Genomic DNA, 26674 nt, shown 5'->3' on the forward strand with positions numbered 1-26674 from the left:
TCCCTGCAGGAGCTTCCAAAACTCACCCCGACACAATCCATCATTTACATCCTCTGCCGTATCTCCAAGCCATCACCCTAAGAGCATTTACACCACCACTAACCCAGCATGACACACTCTCCTCCATGACCCTTTTTGAACCCCTTCTCCTGGTTCCATCCTTCAAGCCTGAATACAACCACCACCATAGCACTCCTTTTCCCACTCCCAGTGCTCCTTAACAACTGCTTGTTCTGGGCTCTGAAGTGCCACTTTAACACCCTAATTTTTGTTACTTGTGGCTTCAGGGACATTGAATCCAGTGGGTGGTAGTGGGTGAAAGGTGGAGAACCACTGACTTCCTTTATTTTGAAAGTCATGCTGAAGCCCCGGCGTGCTTCCATAGCCTTGCCCCAGAGAATATTCCATGTCACCAATCCAAGCAATGTCAAAATGTTTAATTATCCCTAGAATTTGAAGTCTCCTATTTTGGCAGCACCTGCCATTCTCAGATAAGCGCATAGCCTTCAGACACGGCTCTTTCTGCGTCCTTATGAGGAAGTGGTGGTCACTGTTGTCCTACAATCCAAGATTAGCATATTGTACTGTGAGGATGCTGCCAAGGCTAACCAGGCAGGCCTGGCAAACTAATTAGAACAATCCCTTATCCTATATTTGGTGGCAGGAAAAGAGATTTGCTCATCATGCCAATACATTCTGCAGTTATCCACATTCCCCTCTGTTTACCCAGCTAATTGGTTGCACCAAGGAGACCTCAATGCTGCGTAATTCTTTTTGAAACATTTTTAACGGCAAACGGTGTAAATGTTACTGGTCAGTTTAAGTGCAAAATGAATGCTTTTGGAATTGGTCCTCTGCATCACAGTAAATGTTTCTGTTTTGGTTTGCACCATGGTTGATTTTAAGCCAGCCTGATATTTATTTATTTTTGCCCATGGCAAGTTTTTAGTTCCAGCCTCCGAAAGGCTGCTCAGCAACACAGCAAAAGGTCACTCTGTGTTCTCACTGCAGCTGCTTCTGTCTTCACGGGAGAGTGAAAGAGGCAAGATATTTTGCGGTGCTCTCCAATGCCTTATGAACACAAGTGTCTGCAATGAAGATTAGCACCTATGCATTTTGCCTCATATATCTGGTTCTACAGGGGCTTGAGACTTGCTTCTCAAGCATAAAAATGAAAGCACAGATTCCTGGCCAGCCAGTGAAGCTAACAGGCTCTTAATGCTGGGTTAGCAAGTCATATGACTGAGCTGAATGGGCTTAGAGTGCAGTCTAATATCCATTAGGGTCAGCTCATCTGGCCGAGCCCCCACTGAACTGGATAACCTATTGATTGGTGGGTAAGGCTTTTCACTCCCAGAGCAGATATTTATGTGTTTTCAACTGTTTCTGAGGACTTCTGCACATTCTTACAAACAGAACACACTTGGAATAAAATACATAGAAATAATCACCTTTGGGTGGAGGCTTCTTTTCAATTTTCTCATGCTTTACAGGCTTGTCTGGTTGGATTTCTGAAAGGAAAACACCAGTTAGTTCCTGGAAAGCAATTTTAAAAGTACGGTACATTGGAAAAACAACAGTGCCAGTTAGCTAGTGCACCAAAAATTTGAAATTATTACAATTCTTATTTTGTTTCAAAAAAATATACTCTACTTTCTTCCATCCACAAAGATGCTGCTCAAAGAGGTTTGCAAATATGAACGCAGCAATGATCCAATCATTAAAATACAAATCATGAAGATAGTGAAAATGGCCACCAAAAGTAAAACACAGAAAAACACAACCACTACATGAGGCAGCAGGATAATTCAACAATGCTTTCAACTGTTGGCAGAACATAATTAAGGAGGAAGATGTCCCAACAAACTAATAGGGGGACAGACAGAGAATTCCACATAGAGAGCACCAGCATAAAAAAGCCCCTTTGCATGTTGCAACCAATCTTGACTCAGCTTGCACACACAAAGGGTGCAACTGCCTATCATAAAGGATGGGCAGATTGACAGAAGAGGAGGTGGTCCTCCAGGTAGCCTGGTTACTTGAAGCCCAGTTTAGAACTTTATTGGTAATATCCAGCACCTTTAATTGCACTCGGAAATGCACTCACTGGAAACAGAATAAAGGGAAGAAAACATACAGAACATACCCATAATAATTTAAATAGAAATTATTACCTTTGGGTGGTGGCTTCTTTTCAGTTTTCTCTGGTTTTTCAGGCTTATCTATGTGGATTTCTGGAAGCAAAACATCACTTAGTTATTGAAAGAGATACTATTGTCGCAGGAAGGCAGTGGAGAAAATACGTCAAAAACACATCAAAGTTACCTAGCTTAGAAATGAAACTTTTGAAATATTGAAAAAGAATATATATTGCCTAGACACAACAGTGTTCTTGATAGTGTTGCTGTTTTCAAAATCCAGTATTTATTCCATGGGGGCGGGAGGGGGGCAACAGTTCACTCTGTAGGGTCAAGCTAACAAGGAAGTGGAAGGGACAAAGCCACTTACTAGGACAGGAAAGGGAAAGGCAGTAGAAAGGTAGCGGATGCACAGATGCTCCTCAGAGCCAATCCAGTGCTCCGACTGGCGCATCCACACACCACAATGCCAGTAGCGGAGAAAGGGGGTGCGGTGGGTGTCATCCTGAGGGGGGTGACATTCGGCGCACCACCCGCCCATGACTCCCAAGCCTATCCAACTCCTGAGCTGTCAAAAGGAAGGGGGAAGACCGCCAGCAAAGCAGCACAGCTCCTCTCTTCCCCCGACAGCTCAGGGTAGAGTCCTGAGCTTTTGGGGGAAGGGCAGAGCTGCGCCGCTTTGCCAGCATCTTCCCCCTTCGTTCTGACAGCTCAGGAGTCAGGGGAGAGTTGGGGGCGGGCAGCTAGCCCCTGTGCGAGGCTAGTCCCCCTGGGACACATGCGGCTAGCCCCCCTGGGACACACACAGCTAGCCCTGCCCCCGGGTGCTGTAGCATCTAGCTCCGCCTCTGCACACTGCCATCTCACACGCTAACACAGTAAACAATTTTTTTATATATATATGAATTTCTTGTTTCATTCCTTCCTTTAAATTTGCAAAATGGTGCAAGAATGAAATTGTGCGTTAGTGCAACTGAGCAAGACCTCTTGCCTCACGAGTCTTTAGCAGTGAGTTGCTCTTTGCTCCCCCCACCAGACATTTTTCAGGTGCAGCCTCTTTTGAGCTCCCTGTTGATTTTATATCCAGGGCTATGCATGTAGAACAGACTCCATTGCAAATGACTACCATTGAGTTTTATGGGGCCATGTTCACAGAGAAGAGACAAATTCCTTCACCGCTCCTAAGAGTCCTGATGTTCTTGGGAAAAGGTACTGATTTAAACCCACTACCACATTTGGGTTCCTGATACAACCTGACTGCTACTCAGTGGGGTCAGTTTTATAGCCGAAAAACAGCATCCCTAAAGAACTTGTAACATTTGGGGCGGGGGAGAAATCACATCCCCCCCATCAGCTTCCTTTCAGTGCCTTTTTTAAACAGCATCTGCTTTATTCTCTATGACAAATAGCTTTAATTTTCTGCTAATCACATCATATCTTTTTTGCTGAGTTGCCAAAGCAGTTGTATTCTCATAGAAGACTTGCATGGCCAGTTGAAAGGATGCAATTTATCTCCATCAGAGAGGCATATTGTTAATAAATCCTAAATATTATGAATTCATGTTTAGAAAACTGACAGAATCCAGCAGCAGCAATGATAATCTCAGTCACCAAGGCAACCATCCTGATTCTCTATAAGATGACAGTACAGTTTATTAAATTATTGTGAGAGAGTATGTATTTTTAAAGAAGTATTTCATTGCTAAATTTTCATTAGCTACCAAGGAAATCCAGAGGGGGGGGGATCCACAGCTTTCTTTTTACACTGCTGGTTTCACAGCAGTTTAGAATTTTATTTCCTTGATTGTGGATATCACCTTTTCTGATAATAGAAAGATACACATCACCTGTAGGCAAATAATTATTTTATATTCTCTAAGATGAAAATCAATAACCTGTTCAACTACAATTTTAAAATATTGAGGAGATATGTTTCTATAAAAGTTTAGCAGATCAGCATAGCCTTGCACTGCTCCATTTGGAATTCCCAAGCCACGGCACAGATTTTACAGATTATAATATGAAATTGTTTTCCACATATACACTGTGGTATTTATTCAGACTGACTATTCTCCCTGCATTATTGTCTAGGCTTAAACCACAATAGCAAGAAAATGCTTGTGTGCAAACTAGATATATAGATATAGTTTTTGCTTAATTATTATGTTTCATGTATAATCACACAAAAAGTATGGTTCAGCCAAAGTTCAGCACTAATTTCATCCACATGCCACAGTAAGACATAAATTGTGGCTTGCTGTGCATGAGCAAATGGGTCTTACTTCTTTCCATATTGCTCTCCTGGCCTGCACTTGGGAGAAAACAAACCATGATCCCTGACTCAGCTTTACATCCGAACCAGGGTTTGTTTCACTCCCAATAAACAATTATCTATAGCCAATGCTTGGGTTGTTGTTTTTTAGCTTTCTGATCGTGATTTGTTGGACTCAAACCAAACATGATCTCAGATTCAGTTGTAATATGAACATAATGTAGGATCCAAAATTGCACGGGCAAACTTCCACTTGTGCAACAAAACCATACATTTTTCTCTTCCCCCTGTAGACCCCATGTGCCACCAGATCTTCTCCAGAGTGCCACCAAATCCTCCAGAACAGCTTTTAAGGGCATGTGGTGGATGCAGGGGGCAGAAGGGGAGGAAGGTGAACTTCTGTTGCACAAGAAGTTTGTTCTGCTCACACTTGGGCAGAATTAGATACAATCCATGGTTTGCTTCTCCCCAGCTTGGTGCATTCATGGTAAACCATTAATTATGTTTCACTGTGTTGCATGAACTGAGCCGCAGTAAAGTTCCTCCATGCGGCAGTAGAATTTCAACTACTTAAAAGCACCTGAGATCCAAGGCTAAAGGGCAGCATGCAAATTCAGTCATTCAATCAGTTAATTACTAACTGTCCCATTGAGATCAATCAAATTCAAAAGCACAAACATTGCTTGGATTATTCCAGTTTTTTGATACAAAATCCTGGAAGATTAGAGTTTGATTTCAAATGATGAAATATAATCTTACATTGACCAGCTCCTGCACCAATATAACATGAACTATTTAATTTTAAAGCTCATATTTGAGCATTTGGGGGTGAATTCTGACAGCAATATGTCTGTCTTGATTCCTTCATGTCAAATGCATATACCAATATAGGAAAAGGCAGAAAGAAAAAAGCCTATATTATAGAAGTAGTTTGGCAAGCAGTGATCAGAATAATTTTAGCTAACCATTGTTCCTCTCCTCTGACTGCAAAAGTGTTGGGCTCAGTGAGTGGGAAATAACATCTTTAGCAATCTAATTAGCTTGATCCTTTTGTAGTTTTAACCACAGATTAACAAGGGTTTATCTCTATGCTGGCTTGCTGCTTTGAAGTCCTATTTTCTGTCAATTCAGGATGCTAACTGCCCCATACTGATGTCTACCAACCATTCAAATCAGAAAAGGACATCAGATTTTGCCTTCTGACATCCAAGACCCCATTCACCTGTCCTGTAGACATTTTGCTGCTGCCTTCTGAACCACCTTTGTTGCCATCACTGTTCTTGTCCCCTCGGTCTTCCAGTTTAGTCTTTTCAACATCTTCGGGGTGTTTAACAAATGGATAGTGAATGAACACAAGCTGCAACGCAACCCTCGTGTACTTGGCATAAAAAGTCAACTTCTGCTGACTTCTGTATGAAAAATGCATTGGCAATCAGCTAATGTACATTCTGGATGCAGAGCAAGCAAAGAGCAGGAGATAGAGGGCATGTGAACATGAATGTTGACTGGGCACATGAAAAACATGGAGCATGTAGAGGATGAATAAGCATGTGCTTAGAAGATGAGGAAAACTAAAGGATGAGATTGAGAAAAATAAAAGATGAGATTGAGAAAGAATGGGTGGAAGAATGGTGGTGGCGAAAATCTTTAAGAAACATCTTTAAGAGAAATACCATAGCTAAAAACAAATACAAAGTGTATTTGTGTAGGTTAGCAGGGTTAATTTTGTGGTCACAGTGCCACCCTCCCCTGGATAGTGACTAAAGTAAGGTGCAATAAAATAACCCAATCAGATGATGATCTGGATTAAAATGGCCATTAAAATGTAGGCGGAATTTGGCTCAGGCATTGGGTCTATATCCATCCCAGCCTCCTTGCTGGAGGTCTGATACTTTTTCAGGGCTGTGCCAAGGATTATGGTTTCCCCAAGGCGCCGATCTACTGAGGTGACTTTCCTAAGGTCACCACTGGAAGCTCTATGGCCTGTCTGCCCCACACTTGGCTTCTGGACATAGACTTCCACCAAGACCCCTCTAACAGTGTGCCCTGAATACGCTTCTGGTTCAGGACAGGTTGATGCGCCACTTCACCCAAAAGCGACTGCACTATGGAAGACACACACAATCAACTTTTATGTGTTGGCACTGCCCATCTGGGGGTCCTCTGATTGGCCCGTTTTGAACTTAAGCTTTTGGCATGAAGTCGCGCCCTGTGACCCTGCTGGCTGGGGAATTCTCAAGCGGCCAGCCCACCACATGTATTCTGGCTACCAGGAATCGTAGCTGAGGGTGAGGGACCGCAACCATTGCTCACCCAAGAAAGGGGTGAGCGGCCATTTTGGTCTTTTGAAGACACAGAATTACTTTTTTGTGTTTATAGCCCGTCAAATCTGATGTACAGTGGGCAGATTTACATTCACAAAACATTCATGTAAATGCCTGTTATGACTCTAAGCTATCCTCCTAAACCATAACAAATGACAGAGCACCTCAACTTCCTGTAGAAACACACAATGCTATTTCAATACAGAAATTCAAAAAGCAGATAAGTTATTGGTTAAAAAAAGTAAAAGGTAAAGGACCCCTGACAGTTAAGTCCAGTCGCAAACGACTCTGGGGTTGTGGCACTCATCTCGCTTTATTGGCCTAGGGAGCTGGCGTTTGTCTGCTTCCGCAGACAGTTTTTCCAGGTCATGTGGCTAGCATGACTAAGCTGCTTCTGGCGAAACCAGAGCAGTGCACGGAAACACTGTTTACTATACCGCCGCAGCAGTACCTATTTATCTACTTGCATTTTGATGTGCTTTCAGACTGCTAGGTTGGCAGGAGCTGGGACCGAACAATGGGAGCTTACCCCGTCATGGGGATACGAACTGCCGACCTTCCGATAAGCAAGCCCAAGGCCACACTAGATATTTGAAAGGTCACTTGACATGCAGCTAATCCAGAGTCCCCACTACAAGCTACACTCCTCCATGAGACTCAGTGTGATTGATTGCTTCCTTGTGTTCACTATCAGGCCATTTGGCTTTCCACAAGATCCCACTGACATGATGGGAAAGTGAGATGAGCTCCACCTTTGACTGGACTTAACTGTCCAGGGGTCCATTTCCTTTAGCTTTACATGCAGAAGATTAGAGTTTGTGATCAGTATATGCCTTCTTACTGCTGTGCTAGACATAGTGTGCTAAGATCAAGCGGTTTGCTCTGTGTGCCACAGTAAACAAAAATACTATGGCTGAGAATCTTAACTGTTCTAAAATATTTCCATTGCAATCCTGGAACCATTATACAGTACACCCTTCCCTCCCCGAATTACTTTACTTGGATCCACTGAGAAGCAAACAACCACTTTCAGGTCTTAGAAAACCCAGCAGCTCTGTGTTTACCAAAGAGATAGTTGAAATAGTCTGACTTTATGATGCATTCAAATACAAGTCTATTTTGTTTTCAGGAAGAGAGCAATACAGATTTATCATGGATTAAGGCTTTACTGCTGAGAATTTTAAGCGATTTCCCCACTGGGGTGTAGCTCTATTGAAGCCCTCAGTGATGAAAATATTAGTGCCAGCAAGTCAAACACATCCCTTCTTCTCCACAGCAGCAGGTGTTTTGATTTGAGAGATAATAGTTTTGATTATTTCTTTGTTGGGCAATAAGGCAAAAATGGGAGAACTGCATGAAAGTACTTTTGATCTCCCAAAGGGGAACAAATATCACAATTGGAGAGAGACCTGTTGGAATGTAGTGTAAAAGTGCTGTCTAAAATGCATAAAATATTATTGGAATGGGAGACAAAGGATGAGCAAGTAAAATCCTCAATGATACACTGGGCAATAGATATTGGTCATAATACAGACAGGGAAGCATGGCAAGGATTGTGGAATATGGATATAAAATTTACAGCATGTTATGGTCTAAGAGAAAATTATATGAAAATGATATACTGATGGTATGCAACACCAAGCAAATGGGCAAAACTGTATAAATCTAAATCAAATAAGTGTTGGAAATGTAAAGAGAAAGAAGGTTCTTTTTACCATATGTGGTGGTCTTGTAGTAAGGATAAAGCTTACTGGGAAATGAAACATAATGAAATGAAAAGGATGTTTAAAATACTGTTAGTAAAAAAAAAACCCAGAAGCTTTTCTTCTGGGAATTATAGGGACCAAACTACCTAAACCATATAAAAACTTATTCATGTATGCTACAATAGTGACAATAATGTTACCAGAAAATCCTATGGCCTTGGGATGGTTAAATTCAGAGCTAGCTTAACAATGTGGTAACATAAAACAAATGTTTCAACTGGAGCTGACAATAGTGGGCTATAGTGGCAGTCTCATCAGTAGCAGCAGTCAGTGTTGAAGGATGGTGGTGTTTTCCTGACCTGTCACTGCCATTGGATACTTTCCAACAGGGGGAAGGGTCAAACATTAAGGAGGTCAGCATGGTGCACCAGCAGTAGTACTGGATTGGCTCTGCTGGCGCATCTGCACTGCACCAACCTCCCTGCCACCTCATCCCTCCCTGTTACCCTCCCAGTACAGCACAGCGATGCTGGTGGCAGAAGGTCAGGTAAACACCATCACCCTTCCATGTGGACTGCTACCAAGGCTGCATTCACAGGGCAGTTTATTCCATTTTCATGATGTTTTCCACATTATTGTAGAGCTTCCACACAATGTAAAAGCTTTTTTCTCTTCTGTTTCCTTTCTATTCTCACACCAGCAGCTATATCTCTCTTCCCTGTACCTTCCTTAAATTCCCATCTAATAATTCTGCATAACATAATCTCAGCATGTTGCCTCCTTTTTGTCTAGGGTGCAAAAAGAGAACAGGAATTTAAGCTACACCTCCTGTTTTAATTAAGCATACTGTTTTCTTTGACTGAACATGATAATTTCTTTGCTCAGGTGTGGTACTTTAGGTGTGCTGCTATGGTACGGATGGATCCATGCTGGATTCATTTATGAAGGACATTCATTTTGTGTGTTTTTTTCCTGATGCCTGAAAGGTGGCCACTGATTTCAGGAAGCTTCCCCATGCACAGTTATGCACTACAAAAACAGTTATGCAGTCCTGCAGTCTTCCAAAATAAAAGTGTGTACATTTTAACACAAAGTGCTTTGCAGGAAGATTCACAAAATTGCCTTCCGGTGAGTAGTAGTTAAGAGGCAGCAAGCCCCCATTGCAGTCCACAGTAAAAGCAATTCACATACAAAAAGAAGCACAGTGCCATATGGAGATATAAAGAGAAAATCAGCTAAACTCTGAAAGCACTAAATATGCAAATTGGGATATTCTTTAGAGACGAGTGAATGGAATAACTAATTACCCAAATGGTGCCAACATCAGCCATACTGGCAAACTCTATAAAACCCCACAGGTTTCAGGAGAGCGTTGTGCTATTCTAGTGCTTGTATTTTAAGTGGCTCTGCAGTCTGAAAGAGGGATTTTGGATTTAGATAAGGATTGGTGTTTTTTGTTGGCTGGTTAAACAATTTCCATAAACATGAACATTACCAAAATGTTACTGCCACCCCGAATATTATTTAAAGATTGTTGAAGTGAAAGGAGAATAAGAATTTTCAGTCCTAAGCAGGTGGACAGAAAGGGGACAGCAGAATGTCAACAAGGTGTTAACATTTACAGGTGTGTGACACATAGGCCCTGGGACAGTGCAGAGGCAGTATAGCATTAGATTTTGTTATGAAAGCAAAGCATTCTCAGTAGTCTTAATGGCATATTAATTTTATTTAACATCTCCTGCCTTACACACAGAGAAAGACACTTTTTCACAGAGCAAAAGATCAGAGGTGTGACTCTAAACCGGGAATGGGGAACTCAAGAAACATATTTCTTCTTGGGCAGCCTCCCGGATGGCAAAAGTGGGTGTGGCCAGACACACAGCGCTTTCCATCCTCCATCCAGGCAAGCAATGGGTATTATCACAGGACACATTCTAGCCAGGTAAAATCACTAGAGGAGGACACAGAACAGGCCTAACAAGAGGGGTAGCAAGACAGGCCAGATAGAGAGGATTGGCAGACCACATCCAACCTCTAGGTCTGGGATTCCCCAACACTTCTCTAAGCAAGAAAGCAGATTCTCAAGAGCTTAACTGGCAATGCATATCCCAGTACATTACAAATCCCCTGATCCTCCCTTTTCCCCACCACCCTGCTCTGCATCCCATTGCAGGATTCGGCACACACTGCAAATTCACTTGCAAACCCACAAATCTCCAGATTACACTGCCACAAAATGGCAGCATTCTGATGTTACAAGTACCGGTGTTAAAATTCTTTAGTAAGAAGATCAAAAGCTAGGGAGAGGGCTATCATCATCATCAACAACAATTTGGTCCAAAGACACACAAGGATAGGGCTATCTGCGGTCATTAACCATCTCCAGGAATTACATTTGCTACTTGTTTCGGATGTATGGAAGTGAGAGCTGGACCATAAAGTAGGCTGATCGCCGAAGAATTGATGCTTTTGAATTATGGTGCTGGAGGAGACTCTTGAGAGTCCCATGGACTGCAAGAAGCTTAAACCAATCCATTCTTAAGGAAATGGTGAGTGCTCACTGGAAGTGCTCACTGGGTGCTCACTGGAAGGACAGATCGTGAAGCTGAGGCTCCAATACTTTGGCCACCTGATGAGAAGAGAAGACTCCCTGGAAAAGACCCTGGTGTTGGGAAAGATGGAGGGCACAAGAAGAAGGGGACGACAGAGGACGAGATGGTTGGACAGTGTTCTTGAAGGTACCAGCATGAGTTTGACCAAACTGCGGGAGGCAGTGGAAGACAGGAGTGCCTGGCGTGCTCTGGTCCATGGGGTCATGAAGAGTTGGACATGACTAAACAACAACAACTTGTTTTGGGAAAGATTTAATTTCCAGGCCTTTGCCCAGGCTTTTTGGTTTATGGAAATGAAAAATGGAGATACAGAGCACCCACTGGAAAAAAGTTATCTGGTCTTGATGTTCTTTTTTATTGAAATTGCTAGATATGTTGCTCAAGCAGCAAGCTCCAGATTCACTTCCAAGCATTTTGATGTGTCACAATATGTGGAAATGTTATTATTATAGCTGCGGGCAGGGGTGGGGTGGGTGTTATACCTTAACATTCGGTGGAACTGACTGCCATTCTTCATGCATTTACATCTTAATGATTTCAAAGAGTAATGGTAATGGGGTAATGGATTCCAATGGATAATGGATTTCATGAATCCATAGCACTTAATTTTTAAAAAGGTCTTTGGTCAATATTTATTTTTACTTTGGGACAGCAGTGTCAGAGTCTAAATGGCATCTCCTTATTTATAGCACAGCCCTATGCATGTTTACCCAGAAGCAATTCCCACTGAGCTGAGTGAGACTTGGTACCTAGGAAGTTAGGCAGGCTGATACAATAGGTATTAGAACACTGCAATATTTAAAAGAAATTACAATAAATAACTAGTGACTGTAACAAGCTTTTAAGCAGTAGACAAAGCCTGCATGTGGCCATAACTTTATCTATTTCTATATCTAGTTCTTTCTAACATCATTTATCTCCTAAACATTATAACTAGTGACCCACACACCAAGTGATGGGAATATGTAGGAAAATATGGCTGTATGATAGAGTTTGTGGATGACTGTCAACCCCACAACCTCTCTTCCCAGCTGGTTTTGGCCCACTTTTATTTCCCTTGTTCCTCTCCCCTTCCACACTTGCTCTCCATTCTCTGCCTCATCAGATCAGTCTCTTGCCTTTTCCCACCTCCACTTCTATTTCAGCTGTGGCTTTTCCATCTGAAGTCAGCCACCAATGTATATTCAAATATAAGCATAGAGATGAACTGTAGCTGTGTTAGAGGTAGCCCATCAAAATTTGGCTTTGCCTCCTCGCCCATTTTCTTGGCCTCTACATCCTGCAACTTGTCACTTCCCGCCCCCCTTTTACTGCTCTTGCCACCTGATAGGCCAAATTAAATATCTTATAGCCATTTTGAAATTTGCAAAATAGGCCAATTTAGCAATTGCTGTTTAGAATGCTTGGTCATGCAAACATGGATATACTGGTTGATGATGTCACAACTGCCCTTTAACTCGGCTCCTAACAGTTTTAACAGTTCTCTCTCAGGCAAAATCTCACACGTTATCCAGATATGTTATAGCCACTCTACCACTGTTATCTTTCTGAAGGTAGCTCTCTTGCCCATGGCAGTGAAGCAGTTCAGCAGGGGTAAGGCTGGGAAATAGATCCTCTCATTTTTGAACATCTGAAATTTTATGGTAGAAGATGAAACTAAACTAGCTTTGAAATTTGCTTACCTTTCTTTTTGACCGGTGGTTGGATTCCTTCTAGAAAGAGAGAGAGAAAAAACATAAAGTAAGGTTAGTTTGCAGTTTAGGTATAGTTCAATAAACTGTTCTTCTGCATTCCAGTCATAAGCTGTTCATGTAAAAGTAAATTATATTGGATCCACTTCTGTATGGATAGAGGATGAGGTTATGCATTAGTGGCTACCTTTTGTATCTGAGACACTATGCTGAGAAACACAAGCAGGAGATGGCTATTGCTCTCATGTTCTCCACAGGCATTTGGCTGGCTACTGTGAGATCAGGATGCTAGACAGGATGAGCCTTTGGTTTCACCTAGATGGGACCTTCTTATGTAGAGTCAGGGTACTAATTGCCAATGCTTTCTTTTTTACCATTAAGCATTGCTTTAGTATTAGTATCTCTGAGATAGTGAGATAGGAACTGATACCTGGACACAGAAATATATACAATAATGTATTAGGAGTTGGCCAGACAATAGAACAGGGATGGGAAACCTGTGTCCCTCCAGCTGTTGAACTCCAACTCCCATCAGCCCCTGCCAGCATGGGCAGTGGTCAAGGATGGGAATTGTAGTCCAGCAACACTTGGAGGCAGGCCACATGTTCACCACTGCCCCTGCTGTAAATGAAGGCCCTATCCACCTATCTCAGCTCTACATTCCCATCTGGGGGGGCGGGATGCAGAAATCAGAATGGCTCCCTTTGTGATCATAGCTCTCCTGTCTGAAGTTTTCATGAAGGCGGGAGCTGAGCCACCCTCGCTCTGCTACACTCTCACATGTCACTTGAACTTGAATTCTCATTGTTGGCTGATTCTTCCTACCTCATTCTCACTTCCTCTTAGCTCAATAGATTCAATATATTACGTTACTCCTCTTCTGTGCCTTAAATAGTTGTGTAGGAGGGAGATCTTCAGGAAGCTGATATTTTCCTGTCATAGTACTTCAGGAGAAGTGACACTTGTTATGTTATACGATGTGTTATAGGGTTAGATCCAGACTCGCCTTCCATTCACAGAAGAAGGACTGAGATCCAGCAGAGGCTCCTGCTGTTCTTGAGGGTCTCCCAACCCCCCACAAGAGTTTCGTTTGTTTGTTTGTTTTTTTGAGCATCCAGTGGGCTGCAGGGGAAAGAGGGGAATTAGTGAATATTCCTCCCTCCTTTTCTTCCAGTAGAGCATGGGTAGAGTTCTGGATCAAGCCCACAGTTTATTTCTTTGCTGGCATTCAGCTAAAAAAAATGTGGTATGTATATTCAAAATTCAAACATACAGCAAATTATACCTGATACTACTTATTTTCCTTCTGTATAACAACAAGAGGAGCAGAAGGCATGTCCTCTGTTGATTCTGGCAACCATGTTTCCTTTCCATCCCTGCTCAGTATATTGTATTGTGTTCTTCAATCTTGGATCCCCCATATTTTACTGCAACTCACGTAATCCCCAGCCAGCTTAGCCAGTGGCCAGGGATGGTAGGACCTCCAGTCCAACTACATCTAGGAACCCAAGGTTGAAGAACACTGGTATATTGCGTTGTCTCAAGGCCAGATATAAGCTTTGAATGATAGCACAGGCATATTTTTGTGCTAATTTCTGTACCATTTAAATTGTCCCTCTTCAGCAGTCAGTAAGGTGTCCTGTAATATCAGGAACCAAGGCTTTTGGTGCCAATAGGAGGCTGTTCAATCTGATTGAAAACTGATCAGGAACCTTTACGGGCAGACTTTCCCAAATCAAAATGTGGGTTTGTTTTCATTTCATTCTGGTCTCCCCTCTGTTCTGTTAAGATAACAAGTCCTGACTACTTGAGCAATGAGTTCCCAAGTATTTCTGCCATGCTCTTTTGCTTGTCAGTCTGTGTATTTGTTCAAGGGACTTAGGGAAACAATCTCTCATTTTTCCTGCTTCTTTGTGGCTTATTGCCTATAACAGCTGGAAAATAGGCAGAATCCAATATGCTTTTTCCTAATACAGTGAAGGGGGTGGAGGGAATCTGCTCTTGAATTAATAAATGCCAGGCTGCTAAAGATATGGGAACTCTGCCAGAAAAAACAAACAAACAGAGCAGTCTAATTCAGGTGCTATTATTGCAGGTTAGCATTGCACAGGATGCTCTGAAAATGAACTCTAGTTGCAAACCCTTTGGAGCTTAGTAGCTTGTGTGCATGTATTGTCTCCATTAAGCAGTATCCCTTTGACACTCACATTCAGCAGTCCAGCTTGATACTCCGTGTGTACAGCACAGGAACAAACTATCCTGCATGCCATGCGAATGATTTTAATCTACAGAGAGGATGCTCAATTAGTAGAAAGATGTATGTAATTAGCAATAAGCACTGGCAGCATGCAGCTGCATTGTTCCTGCCTAATACCCATCTAATCAAACAAAGCATGTGACCTTTTATAAAGATGAGCAAAACCAACCTTTTATTTTCAAGGAAGGCGCCACTTCACCTAAACCAAGAGAGAAAAGAATAACCAGATGAATAGCAGCATAATCATATATTAGCAATATATATATATAACTCCATCTGGGTTATCTTCATATTTAAATGAAAGACTGAGAGATTTTTATTCTGATGCTTTTCATATAGATCAGGGAGTTTGTAGCTTTTTTGGGCTCACACATAATGAGAGGCTTAATGGGAGTTTGAACATTATACCCATGTGGGTCAAGATACATGTGGGTCACATACACTGGAACTGCCTCCCACAATTTCCTATTCCAATTGCACTCTTTGTGCTCCCCCAAAGGTACCACTCCCCCAACTCAGGTGGGGTGAAGCTGGATGAAGGGACTGCAAAATTCCCCATATTTTTGGATCCCAAAGAGAACATTGATGCCTTGATAACCTGAAATGTGAAACTGTAAGAACTAGTCATTGTGTATTGAGTCATCACATATTTCTTCCTAAATTTAGAATTACCAAAATCCAAACAGACCATATCCTTTTTAGAATGTAGAACAAAACTAAAAATAAAACAAAAATGTATTCCATGCTAACTCTTAAAAGGTATAGGATCTCTTTCAGATTCAGGGCTTGATAAAGTTAATCTCCCAATCCAGATTTTCTAGGAGGAGTTCATAATGTGAAGTTCTTAAAGTCATAAAAGTAGCCCTGAAGTTATTGTTCTTAGCTGTCTTGGTTTTGATAAATTATGACAGGCTTTCTATAATGTTCACGTTTCCCTTTGCAAGTGTGTTTGCATTATTACATTACCTTTGTGTTTATTTCATGATTTATACATAGTATGCTTTTCCCCAGAAGCAGTTTCTGAGATTAGACCAGAGCCTCAAAAGCCTATTGTTGATGCATTCAAAACTAAAAAATTAAAAATTCTACTTCAAGTTTGTCAAGGATTATATTGAGGAACTGCAGAAGTACACAACAGAATAGGGTCTAGTGTCAGCAAGACCTGCTGGTTAGTATTCACATGTAATTCTTATTTAAGAGCTCTGTGGTGGGAAAAACTGGGTACTACTTCAAACTGATGAATCTTATTTGGAGGAACTCATTTTTTAATTCCAGCTGGGTTTTAATTGTATTTCTTTTGAAGAGTGCTTTCTGAAGCTACAAAGGAATACAGTCATACCTCAAGTTGAATGTGCTTCGGGTTGAGCGCGTTTGAGTTGCGCTCCACAGCAACCTGGAAGTAACGGAGCGCATTACTTCCGGGTTTCGCCACTCACGCATGTGCAGACGGTCAAAATGACGTTATGTGCATGCGCAGAAGCGCAGAAGCGGTGAAACGCGACCCGCACATGCGCAGTCGTGTCTTACATTCGGATCCCGTTTGCATCTCGAGGTACCACTGTAATGACTAGAATCACAGAATTGGAAGGGCCCACGAGGGTTATTTAGTCCAACCCCCTGCAATGCAGGAATCTTTTGCCCAATGTGGTGCTCGAACCCTTGACCCTGAGATTAAGAATCTTATGTTCTACTGGCTGAATAATAGGCATTACATACGTCACCTGTGACCCAAGTACCTATCCACTACAAAACTGATTATCTTTTGATGTTCCATTAACAGAGTGTCACAGTAGACTGCAGTCAGGGGTAATGCATTTTAATTACAATCCTAAAGCAACAGAAACACATGCCTACAGAGGCTTTTGATTATTTTGCCCAAGTTGCTGGCTATGGTTACCTGCATTGCAGGAGTTTTTGAAGTGAAATTAACAAAAGGTTTTAAAAAGTGCTAGTTATGTGCTAAGGAGTTCCATTAGAGTTGCACAGGAGACAACAGATATCAGCTTTTTACTTCTTCTGTTTAAGTAGCCCCTGTCACATTGCAACAAAATAATCAAAAGCCTATTTGGGCTTGCAGAGTTAGTTGTGCAGTTTCCCTGGATTCCAGCCAGTGTTTTTATTGCCTAGACCACAGGTAGCACATTAGAACTCAACCGCTATTGTCAGTTCCAGCCACAATGCCAACTACTACTCAATATCAAATACGAGGTTGGTCTTTGAATTCTAATGTATCCAGTGCCCATTCATTGCTCAAAGGGTATACAAAATTAAGTAGAGAGCCTTTGGAATAGTTGCTACTGTTCCTTGAAGTTAATTCTTTGGCTGTAAGCATGCATTGTACTTTTCCAGTTTTTGTATAATCTAGCACAACTAGAGTTTTAAGTAAAAATAATGGCAACATTGTAATTCTGGCCTCCTTTCCATAATTGGAGTATTAAATACCATACAAGAGCTGTTCAAATGAGAGGTCAGCTGTCAGGCTATAGTGGTCACTTGATGAATTCTTGCCTCTTAGCTATCTATTTTTCTTGACCCTACTGGACGGCAGGATAAGAATGCAGCTCTATAAAACCAATCACTTGAAAGCATCTGGTTAAAGAATACCTCTTTCGCTCTCATCTTCATCTTCAAATATGAGGTCGGTCAATAATGAAAGAAAGCCATACACCCAGTCTGTTGTATCTTCCACTGCACCATGTACAAGTCTCAGTGGATCAGTGGTGAGCTTGTTTACAGATTGCCCTGAATGCAAAATATAAAGAAGAGAAGTTTGGGAAATAAAACACATTAATTTGACTGACTGATTGATAGCATTTCGATTAAAAAAAGTTGAATTCTCTAAAAAGTTGACTTTGATGAAGCAATCCTAAATGTGTGGGTGCCTTTTCTTTTGTAGGCAACAGATGTGATCCACAAAAATGTGAGCATATTTAAGGGCACCAATAATTTGCCCCTGGCCAGATATGCTAAATACACAGGCAGATTGTTGCCTACCTGATACCACAGACCCTGTTTTGGATCAGGAAGAGTATCTTTAAAAAGTGAAGTGCCCAAACAAATAATCTAGTTACCATATGACGACTTTACTGCCTCAGCTCAGTTCCTATAACCTCAGGGTAGCTAAGATCAGAACTTACGTTAGTATAAAGCCAATTGGCTTGTTGCTGAATTAGTGATTCTGCCATCGCAGGTCAACTTCTAACAGATATTCTTCTTCAGTCTTCCAGGAAACAAACTTTCTTGCTTCCCATTCCACAGATGGATACAACCCGAACCAATTTGCTGTTTATTAAAATGCCACATGGATTCTATTTGCACTTCTTCAGAGAACCAAAGCTTTGGCCTAGAGGCAGCCTGTCTATGTATCTAGCATAGACTGGAATAAACCATTGTTATGCTTCCATTATTTGTACAATACTGTATAAAACATATGGAATGAAAAATAAAATATAATGAAAAATAAAATCTGATTAAGAGAATTGTAAGTCAGCTGTGATACAACTGTGCAAAGGGAGGAGCCTGCGGAAGGCAGAACTGTGGTAAACAAAAGGGGAATAGCGCTAGGAATGATGTGTGAGATATACGTATGTACATACATACATACATACATGCATGCATATATAATCCTGGGTGTCCAGGTTCGTAGGTCATCAATAAAACAATAAATCACCCAAGGCCAGTGAAGTTAACTCTTTATTCAAGGGAACAAATCACAGCTCAGGCCTAATAGCCTCAGCAACTCTTGCCAGGAGGTCTTGCCCCAATGAAGCAGTTGCGAGGACTGAAGGTCCACACCTTTCCTCCGCTCTCTAAGGCTCCTCCCTTGGTTCCTTCCCCAGCAGCCTTAGGCTTTGCCTTCTTGCCTCTTGTTCCTCTGCCCTCTTCGTTTCTCTGTGTGTGCTGGGATACCAGAAGGGAGGAGAGCTGGGTGCAGCAGGATGAAAAGACTCTCTGTCTTCTTCCACAGCCTGCCTACACTCAGCTTCTGAGTCTGCAATGCTCTCTGCCACCACCTCTTCCTGCTCATTAAACCCTGTTGCCTCTTCTTGTCCTGACACCTCTTCCTCCCAGTCTGCTTGCTCTTCTCCCTCTGACCACTCACAGTCGTCCCACCACAAATCCCCTGGCTCTGAGCCTTCTTCCCTTGGGGGTTCCCTAAAGGGCTCCCCAGCTTGTGCCTCTCACCACTACTCTGCATCTAGACAGTCCGTGACAATGGGTCACCTGTCTTCTGCTAACACAAGCAGTACAATCAAGGTGTATATGCAGACTCTTATTCGTGCCTCTTAATAATGTGCTTGTAATAGGAAAAGACAAGGAGCCTTGGGCTGCCCTGAAAATCAATCAAGCCCACTGAGTGCTCAAAAACCTTTGAGGGAAGTTCAGAGTGTTTGAAAGGAGCATTCATATTGCCCAACTGATGCATTTACTCGCCCAAAGTGGTGGTGGTGGGGTTTCACTGAAGGGACGACAAGTGATGGGGTGAAGGGTTGGGGTAGCAGGTGGGAAAGGATTTTAAAGGTGAGGTCTGTAAGGCTTCTCCTCTTTCAAGCAAATTATAAAGGCAAAGTCATTTACAGATGGGGATCACAGGGATTGTAGTTCAGCTCAATGATGCCCCAACAACAGAAGACATGGCCAGAATCACCTATCATAAGGAGGAGAGGGGTGTATCTGCATCACTTGCTACCTCATCCCGTTTCAACATGGTTATTCTTCCCATCACCTTGTCCTTGGGAGAGGGGAACAAGGTAGCAGATGGTGCAGGGCTTGGAGTGAAAGCAGAACCGAAGTGGGGAGGCAGCTCAATGTTGGTTGTGTGCCTGCCTTGAGTCAAGAATTCAAGCAGGAGTGTTGAATTTTCAAACCCACCTTTCGTTTTTAGCCTTACCAATCCCTATTATTATTATTATTATTATTATTATTATTATTATTATTATTATTATTATTATTATTATTATTATTCTGCTCAAGCAAGGTAACCAAGTGCAATAGAAAATAGTGGTTCAGCAACTGCAGCGCTTCTTGCATTTGTAACACCCTGGACGTACTCTGGGGAGGCACCTGCCAAAATGCCCCCATATGGAAGCTATTGTTGCAATATGTTGCACTTGGTGTTTCCTTCAAAAACAGCTCAGAATTTCTAGTTGGATCAAAATAGGGCTACTGGAGCTGGCTGATGAAAAACATTCAACTAGTACTTTTCCACCTACACCAGACTCATTTCCAGACTCATTTTAAAGTGTTCATGTTGCTCTTTAAACTCCTAAACAGCTTTGTCCAAAGTACCTCAAATGCTGTCACCTTCCTGGACTCTTAGGTCATCTGCAGAGGTCCATCTCAGGCTGTCCTCACCATTTAAAGCCCTGTTTGGTGGCAGTGGCACCTTGTTTCTAGAATGCCTTCCCTAGATAGGTTCCCCTTGCACCTACTTTATGATCCTCCACAGAACAGGTCTTGCTGCTGCCTTTTTTACGCGTTTTAGTTTTGTGTTGTTTTATTCTTGCTTTAATAGTTATGGTTTAATTCTTCTTGTTCACCACCCAAAGAATGTTAGGTATTGGGCAGTATGGAAATATTGTTATTAAATAGTCTTAATACTAGTAGAAATAAGTAATAAATTAAAGATACAAGAGTCTGGTCTTATTTCCAGCAGAGGAGCAATATTAAACTCTGCGATTATGCACATTCCGTTATCATTTTCTTTTTCACAATTGTGATATCTAAGTATTCAGAAAACCACATACAAATCTGTTTTCTTGTTAATTGTATACCTAATGTTCACAACAAATACTAGTACCACCACTTCACCACCTTAAGCTCCTTACGAATTAAAATATATACCACATAATTTGTGAGTTATTTGAAGAAGACCATAAAAGGTTCTCAGAAAGAGGTAGAAAATGAAGGTTAAAATAAAATGCTGAAAGAAGAAGTAGATAGATAGATGATAGATAGATAATAGATAGATAGATGATAGATGATAGAAAGAAAGAAAGAAAGAAAGAATGACATACAAGTACTCTAATAAAATATGGCATAATGAATTTAATAATGTTTTAAGAACAGTGTTTGATATGGGTGCACAGTAATAAATTGGCTTCTTGCTGCCCAACAAATGGCTGATGGAATGGGAGGCGAGCCAGTCCCAACCCCTTCTAAGATAGGTATCTGATGTTGCAAACCTGACACACTAATTCCAAATCCAGTGTCAGGCTTCATTTGCAAATGATCTCAATAGCTATGATTCAACTCCAGAAACCATGTGCATAGCACACCTTTGTGTATATGGTACTTCATCCAACAAGAAAACACACACACAAAAGCCTGCCCAGTTCTACACACGCATCACCTTTGATAGAATGCAGAGATTGTCAACACACTGTGTCAGGTGTGGGGAACCTTTGCCCCCCCCCCCGTGCTGTTGCTGAACTACAACTCCCATCAGCCCCAGCAAGCATGACCAGTGGCCCTATGTAGTTTTCAAAGGCATTAAAACGACTTTTCTTTTTTAAAAGAAGAAGAAGATGGCATTTACGTGCAAATAAACCCTATCTATTAATCATATTTATACCACCCTTTACCCCAAGGAACTGAGAGCAGCTTACATGTGATTCCCAGGTGTCTTCAGTTCAGCATTTGAGCTGTATTTTTTCAACCATTCTCAGAGCTCATTTACAGTGTACTTAAGCTGAAGTATTTAATGTGATTTAATGCCAATTCGCAAATGTACACATAACATTTGTTTTCTCTCCACGACAACTTCCCACTGAGTGTGCAAATTGACTCCATTTACAAGCATTGTGTTTGAAGTGCTATGAAAGTTTGCTTTGTGCTGCTTGACTTGCTATGGTTCATTCATGCATGCAAGCCCCTACTTAATTTTACAGTTATCAAATATAAATAAATGGATGTGTGACCCAGTCCTAATAGCTCCATTCTCTTCAATTCGAGTACATTGGCTTAATATTTAAGTCTTAAATCTTCCTTCCGTTCTTCCTTAACTGCTTTTTGGATCGGCACTTGTGTCGGTTTTACTCCTTTTACCTCAGAGCATTTAGTTCCCAACAATGTATACTGCAGGTTTATTATGGAGTGTCTATATATGTCCTGTAATTTGGAAAAACAAAAACAAAAACCCTTTGCAGCAGTTGTGCAACTCAATATGATCAAAGAGCATGACAGATATGTTTGAAACGTGGAGAAAAAAAATAAAATGGGTTCCTTGCCTCTAGGGATCTCAGCTTTCCCCACATCTTTGTCAATATCAAGTTGATGTATTCCTATGAGAACAAAATACACATGAAGTAAGAGTAAGAAGAGGAAAAGTTAAACCTGCCTTCCCAAGCCCCTCCCCTGTTGGCTTCCCACTACCCAGTCCTTCTACTGCCTTCCCACCCCCCCCCCCCAGGATTACTGAGCAGTAGGGATGAGGGGCTTGCTTGTTATTATTCTTATGGGCATCCAGGGACACTGCAAAGCTAAGTGTCTGCCTGGAGCCATCTACCATCTTTATATCCCAAGGATGCCTATGGGGCCCAAAGGCATTAAAGGAAATGAATGTGATAGGAGGGGATAGGGATCAGTGCTTCACTTTGAAATGTTCCCAGCTGCCCTGAGGGAGGGGAAAAAACCTAAAAATCAAAAGGAGTTTTGCTGGGCAGCAAGGATGGTATCTGTAGGTGCACTGGGAAATCCCAGGGTAAGGCTACATACATTTTTACTTCCGGTTAGCGCCAGCGCTTAATGGCGGATTTCTCCCGGAGCTCCGGGAGAGATCTGCTTCGTGGGTTCGGGTCCTGCAGCCACGGCGGAGCGGGGACCCTCAAAAATCACAGGCGCGTAGCCTGTGAACTGGAGACTCGGCGGGCACCTTTGCGCCCCCCCGACGTTGTGAAATAGCCTTTCTAAAGGCTACGAAACAGCGGAGGGTGTGTGGAGCGGTGCTGAGAGTCGCTTCTACCCAGCCTGCGAAGTGAAGCCGCGTCGCCATTAGCGGAGAGCGCTGACTTCTTCCGGTGAATTTGGATTAAAAGACCAATTTTCCGTGAGTAGGATTGAACTTTAAAATATAATTGGACGTTAAAATTAAAGAATTTGGGCACCGAGACGGACAAGCACTAAAAAGGAAGTCTGCTTTCCGTTCTGTAGCAAGATCAAAGCGAAAGGCATTCAAGCTGTAACTTTCTGACAGGAGAGTTTTGCGAACTAAGAAATCCACCACCAAGTAAAGAACTCCCTCCCCCGAAGGCAGGAGGGGGGGGGAAGAAGACGTTAAAGTGCTTTTCTGCCTGCTCAAAAGAAATTGAACTGTTTATCGCTGCTCCTTCACCTGGGGGTCGGACTGCCGGAGAAAAGGAACCGGCTAAGGACTGTTGTTACAAGAAGGTTAAAAAGTAACTGTAATATTGACTCTAGCTACTCTCAACTTGAAATACGTTACTTTGTTGCGCAGTAAAGTTATTTGCAGGACACTATTGATTTGGATCTTTTAAAAAGAAAAAAGAATAATTGTAAGAGACTAGGAGGGCTAGTTTTGTTTTTTGGAAGGAGTGGGACTAATTTGAAGGCAAGGATTTGACTTTACGCCCTCTAGAGGACTTGTGAATAGTTTCAGCAACAAGTGGAGTTTAAAACTTGAGATTTTCTTTTTCTGACAGCTTAAGAGTGTGGGAATGACCTTGAGTGAAAGACTTTGTTATGGCAGATGGTAAAGAGAAAGAGGACTCACAAGAAACAACCTTGAGATCTGGTAGACAATACAAAGTCGATCTTTCTATGCAAAGAAGGGCTTCTGTATCAGGAGCCTCTGGAACTGCAGCTGTCTCAAAGGCAAAAGTGAAAATAATGTCTTCAGAAGAAGCATTTGCTAAGGCATTGGGGAAAATAAATGACTCTTTGGAGGAATTAAAAAAGCAAGGCGCTGAAACAAATAAGAAAATTGAAGAAATCTCTGGGAAAATCGATTTAAATACAAAAAGTATAACTGACCTTGGGAACAAAGTGAATTCTAATTCAGAAGCAATTGGGAAACTACTTGAAGATTCATCTACAACACGAAAGATAGCTGAGGAAGCTAAAGAAATTGCAACTGCTGCCGAGGAAAAATTTCCACCGGTGTACAGGAAACTAGATGAGTACGAGCTGGCACTCTCTATGCAGGATATGCAACGCAAGGAGAGGAACCTAAGGATTAGACTTGTGCCGGAAAAGGAAGGAGACAACTTGGTGGACTACTTGACAAAAGAATTTTCTGACTTTTGGAAGCAGGAGCTGGATAAAGAAAAATTTAAGATTGAGAGTGCATTCCGATTGGGAACAAGGCAGAGGAAGAACAGACCCAGAGACTGCTTAATAACTTTAAGATCAAAGGAGGAGAGAGACAAAATACTGAACCTGCATTATCAAACAACCCTTCAAATTGAAGATTTTCACATTGAGATTTTTAAAGACATTCCCAAAAGTATTTTGGATGCAAGAGGTCCATACAAGGACTTGGTGACACTGCTGAAAAGGAACTACATACCATTCAGGTGGGAGTTTCCCCAAGGCTTGTCTTTTAAATACAAGGGGAAGAAAAGAAGAATAAAGACAGTGAGTGATAAAGACAAGTTCTTAGGAGAACACGAAGAAGACCTACAGAAAGAGACGTTTCCAGGACAAGGACACCCTTCAAGCAAGGGACCACTAGATACGGACACGGAACCACCGACAAAAGACGAACAACAACTGGGAGCTGTAGGAGGAAGTAAATAACCCCATCATGGCTCTGCAACTTCTAACCTGGAATTGTAACGGTTTAAATATTCCCAGAAAAAGAAAAAATATATTTCATGCTTTAAAGAAAGACCAATTGGACTTGATTTGCTTACAAGAGACTCATGTGACAAGAGCACATAGAAAATTATTAATAAACAAAAGATTGGGACAAGAATTTATATCTTCAGACAGAGTTAAAAAGAGAGGAGTGGTGATCTATGCAAAGGAAAATTTGCAACCGAAACAAATTTTTAAAGATGATCAAGGAAGATATTTGGCAATTGAAATTCAATTTCAAGGAGAAAAGTTTTTGATAGTGGGAATCTATGCACCAAATGAAGGGAAAGCTGAATTCTTTAAGAAGTTGCATGAGATTTTGATGGATTATATGGATTACAATTTAATTATGATGGGTGACATGAATGGAGTAGTTTCAACAAATATGGACAAAGCACAAAGACAGGTAGTCACAAAAGACGGAAGACTACCAAAAACTTTTTTTGAAATGACTGACAACATGGACTTGATTGACATTTGGAGGACAAAACACCCATTAGAAAGAGAGGGAACCTTCTTTTCTGAAGCCAAAATGACATGGACACGGATTGACCAAATTTGGGTGACTAGCAGTATGGCGTCGAACATAAAGAAAGTGGAAATCTGCCCAAAAACCTTCTCCGACCATAACGCAGTAAAGATGGTGATGAAGCAAACAACAACTGGCTCCTTCAGATGGAGAATGAATGACACCTTATTTAGAGACGAGGAGATTTGCAAGAAGGCCCAAAAAACTCTGAAAGATTATTTTGAAATCAACTTAAGGACTAAAGTAGAAAAAAGAATAGTATGGGACGCAAGTAAAGCCGTGATGAGAGGGTTTTTGATACAACAAAATACATTAAAGAAAAGAAAGCAAAATGAGAGGAAAGAGAAAATCTTGGAAAAGATAAAAGAAGGGGAAAGGAAACTAAGATTGAAGCCAAAATCGCAAGAGATTTTAAGAGAAATTAAATTGTATCAAACACAATATATGGAACTGATGAATCAAGAAATAGAATGGAAAATTAAACAAATGAGACAAAAGACTTTTGAATCTGCAGATAAATGTGGCAAGTTATTGGCTTGGCAAATAAAGAAGAGACAAAAACTCAACACGGTAACAAACATAGAAGTGGAGGGAAAGAACATATGTAACCCAGTGGAAATTAGGAACTGTTTTCAGAGCTACTTTAGACAACTGTATACACAAGGGCCGCAGAAAGAAATGGACATACAACAATTCCTCGAGAAAAATGGGCTGAAAAAGATCTCGCAGGAAAGTAAGACAATTTTGAACCAGGAGATATCAGCACAGGAAATAGAAGATGCCATTCAAAGTATGACGTTGGGCAAATCACCTGGACCGGATGGACTGACTTCCAAATATTACAAAGTTTTGAAGGAAGGGTTGATACAACCTTTGAAGGAAGTCTGCAACGAGATCATGGAGGGGAGGAAGGCACCCGATACGTGGAGGGAGGCCTACATCACACTTATACCAAAGACAGAGACTGAAAAGACCCAACTCAAGAACTACCGACCCATCTCGTTACTAAATGTGGATTACAAAATCTTTGCTGATATTTTAGCAAAGAGATTGAAAAGAGTTCTGATGGAGGAGATTCATGGGGACCAAGCGGGCTTTCTCCCGAAAAGGCATTTGTCGGACAACGTAAGGAATATAATTGACATTTTGGAGAAGTTGGAAGTGAATATAAATACTAAGGCTGTTTTGATATTTGTGGACGCCGAGAAAGCCTTTGATAATATATCTTGGAGTTTCATGTTGAGGAACCTCCGAGGGATGGGGGTAGGCCAAGGGTTTGAAAACGGTATAGGTGCAATATACTCTGAACAGAAAGCAAAATTAATTGTA

The 26674-nt window shown here is 41.6% G+C and overlaps 1 protein-coding gene across 1 annotated transcript in view; it reads right to left on the bottom strand.

Annotated features, from left to right (window-relative positions):
• TRDN (triadin) overlaps positions 1 to 26674 on the bottom strand; it is a 95776-nt gene that overhangs the window by 41965 nt on the left and 27137 nt on the right. Inside the window, exons 3-8 of the mRNA XM_053384014.1 lie at positions 22230 to 22283; positions 17605 to 17742; positions 15170 to 15199; positions 12735 to 12764; positions 2175 to 2234; positions 1452 to 1511 (exon numbers count right to left, since the gene is read on the bottom strand). Of these exons, the coding sequence (XP_053239989.1) occupies positions 1452 to 1511; positions 2175 to 2234; positions 12735 to 12764; positions 15170 to 15199; positions 17605 to 17742; positions 22230 to 22283 (372 nt within the window). The remainder of the gene's footprint in view (positions 1 to 1451; positions 1512 to 2174; positions 2235 to 12734; positions 12765 to 15169; positions 15200 to 17604; positions 17743 to 22229; positions 22284 to 26674) is intronic.

This window comes from Podarcis raffonei, chromosome 3 (assembly GCF_027172205.1).
Source record: "Podarcis raffonei isolate rPodRaf1 chromosome 3, rPodRaf1.pri, whole genome shotgun sequence".
Taxonomy (NCBI): Eukaryota; Metazoa; Chordata; class Lepidosauria; order Squamata; family Lacertidae; genus Podarcis; species Podarcis raffonei.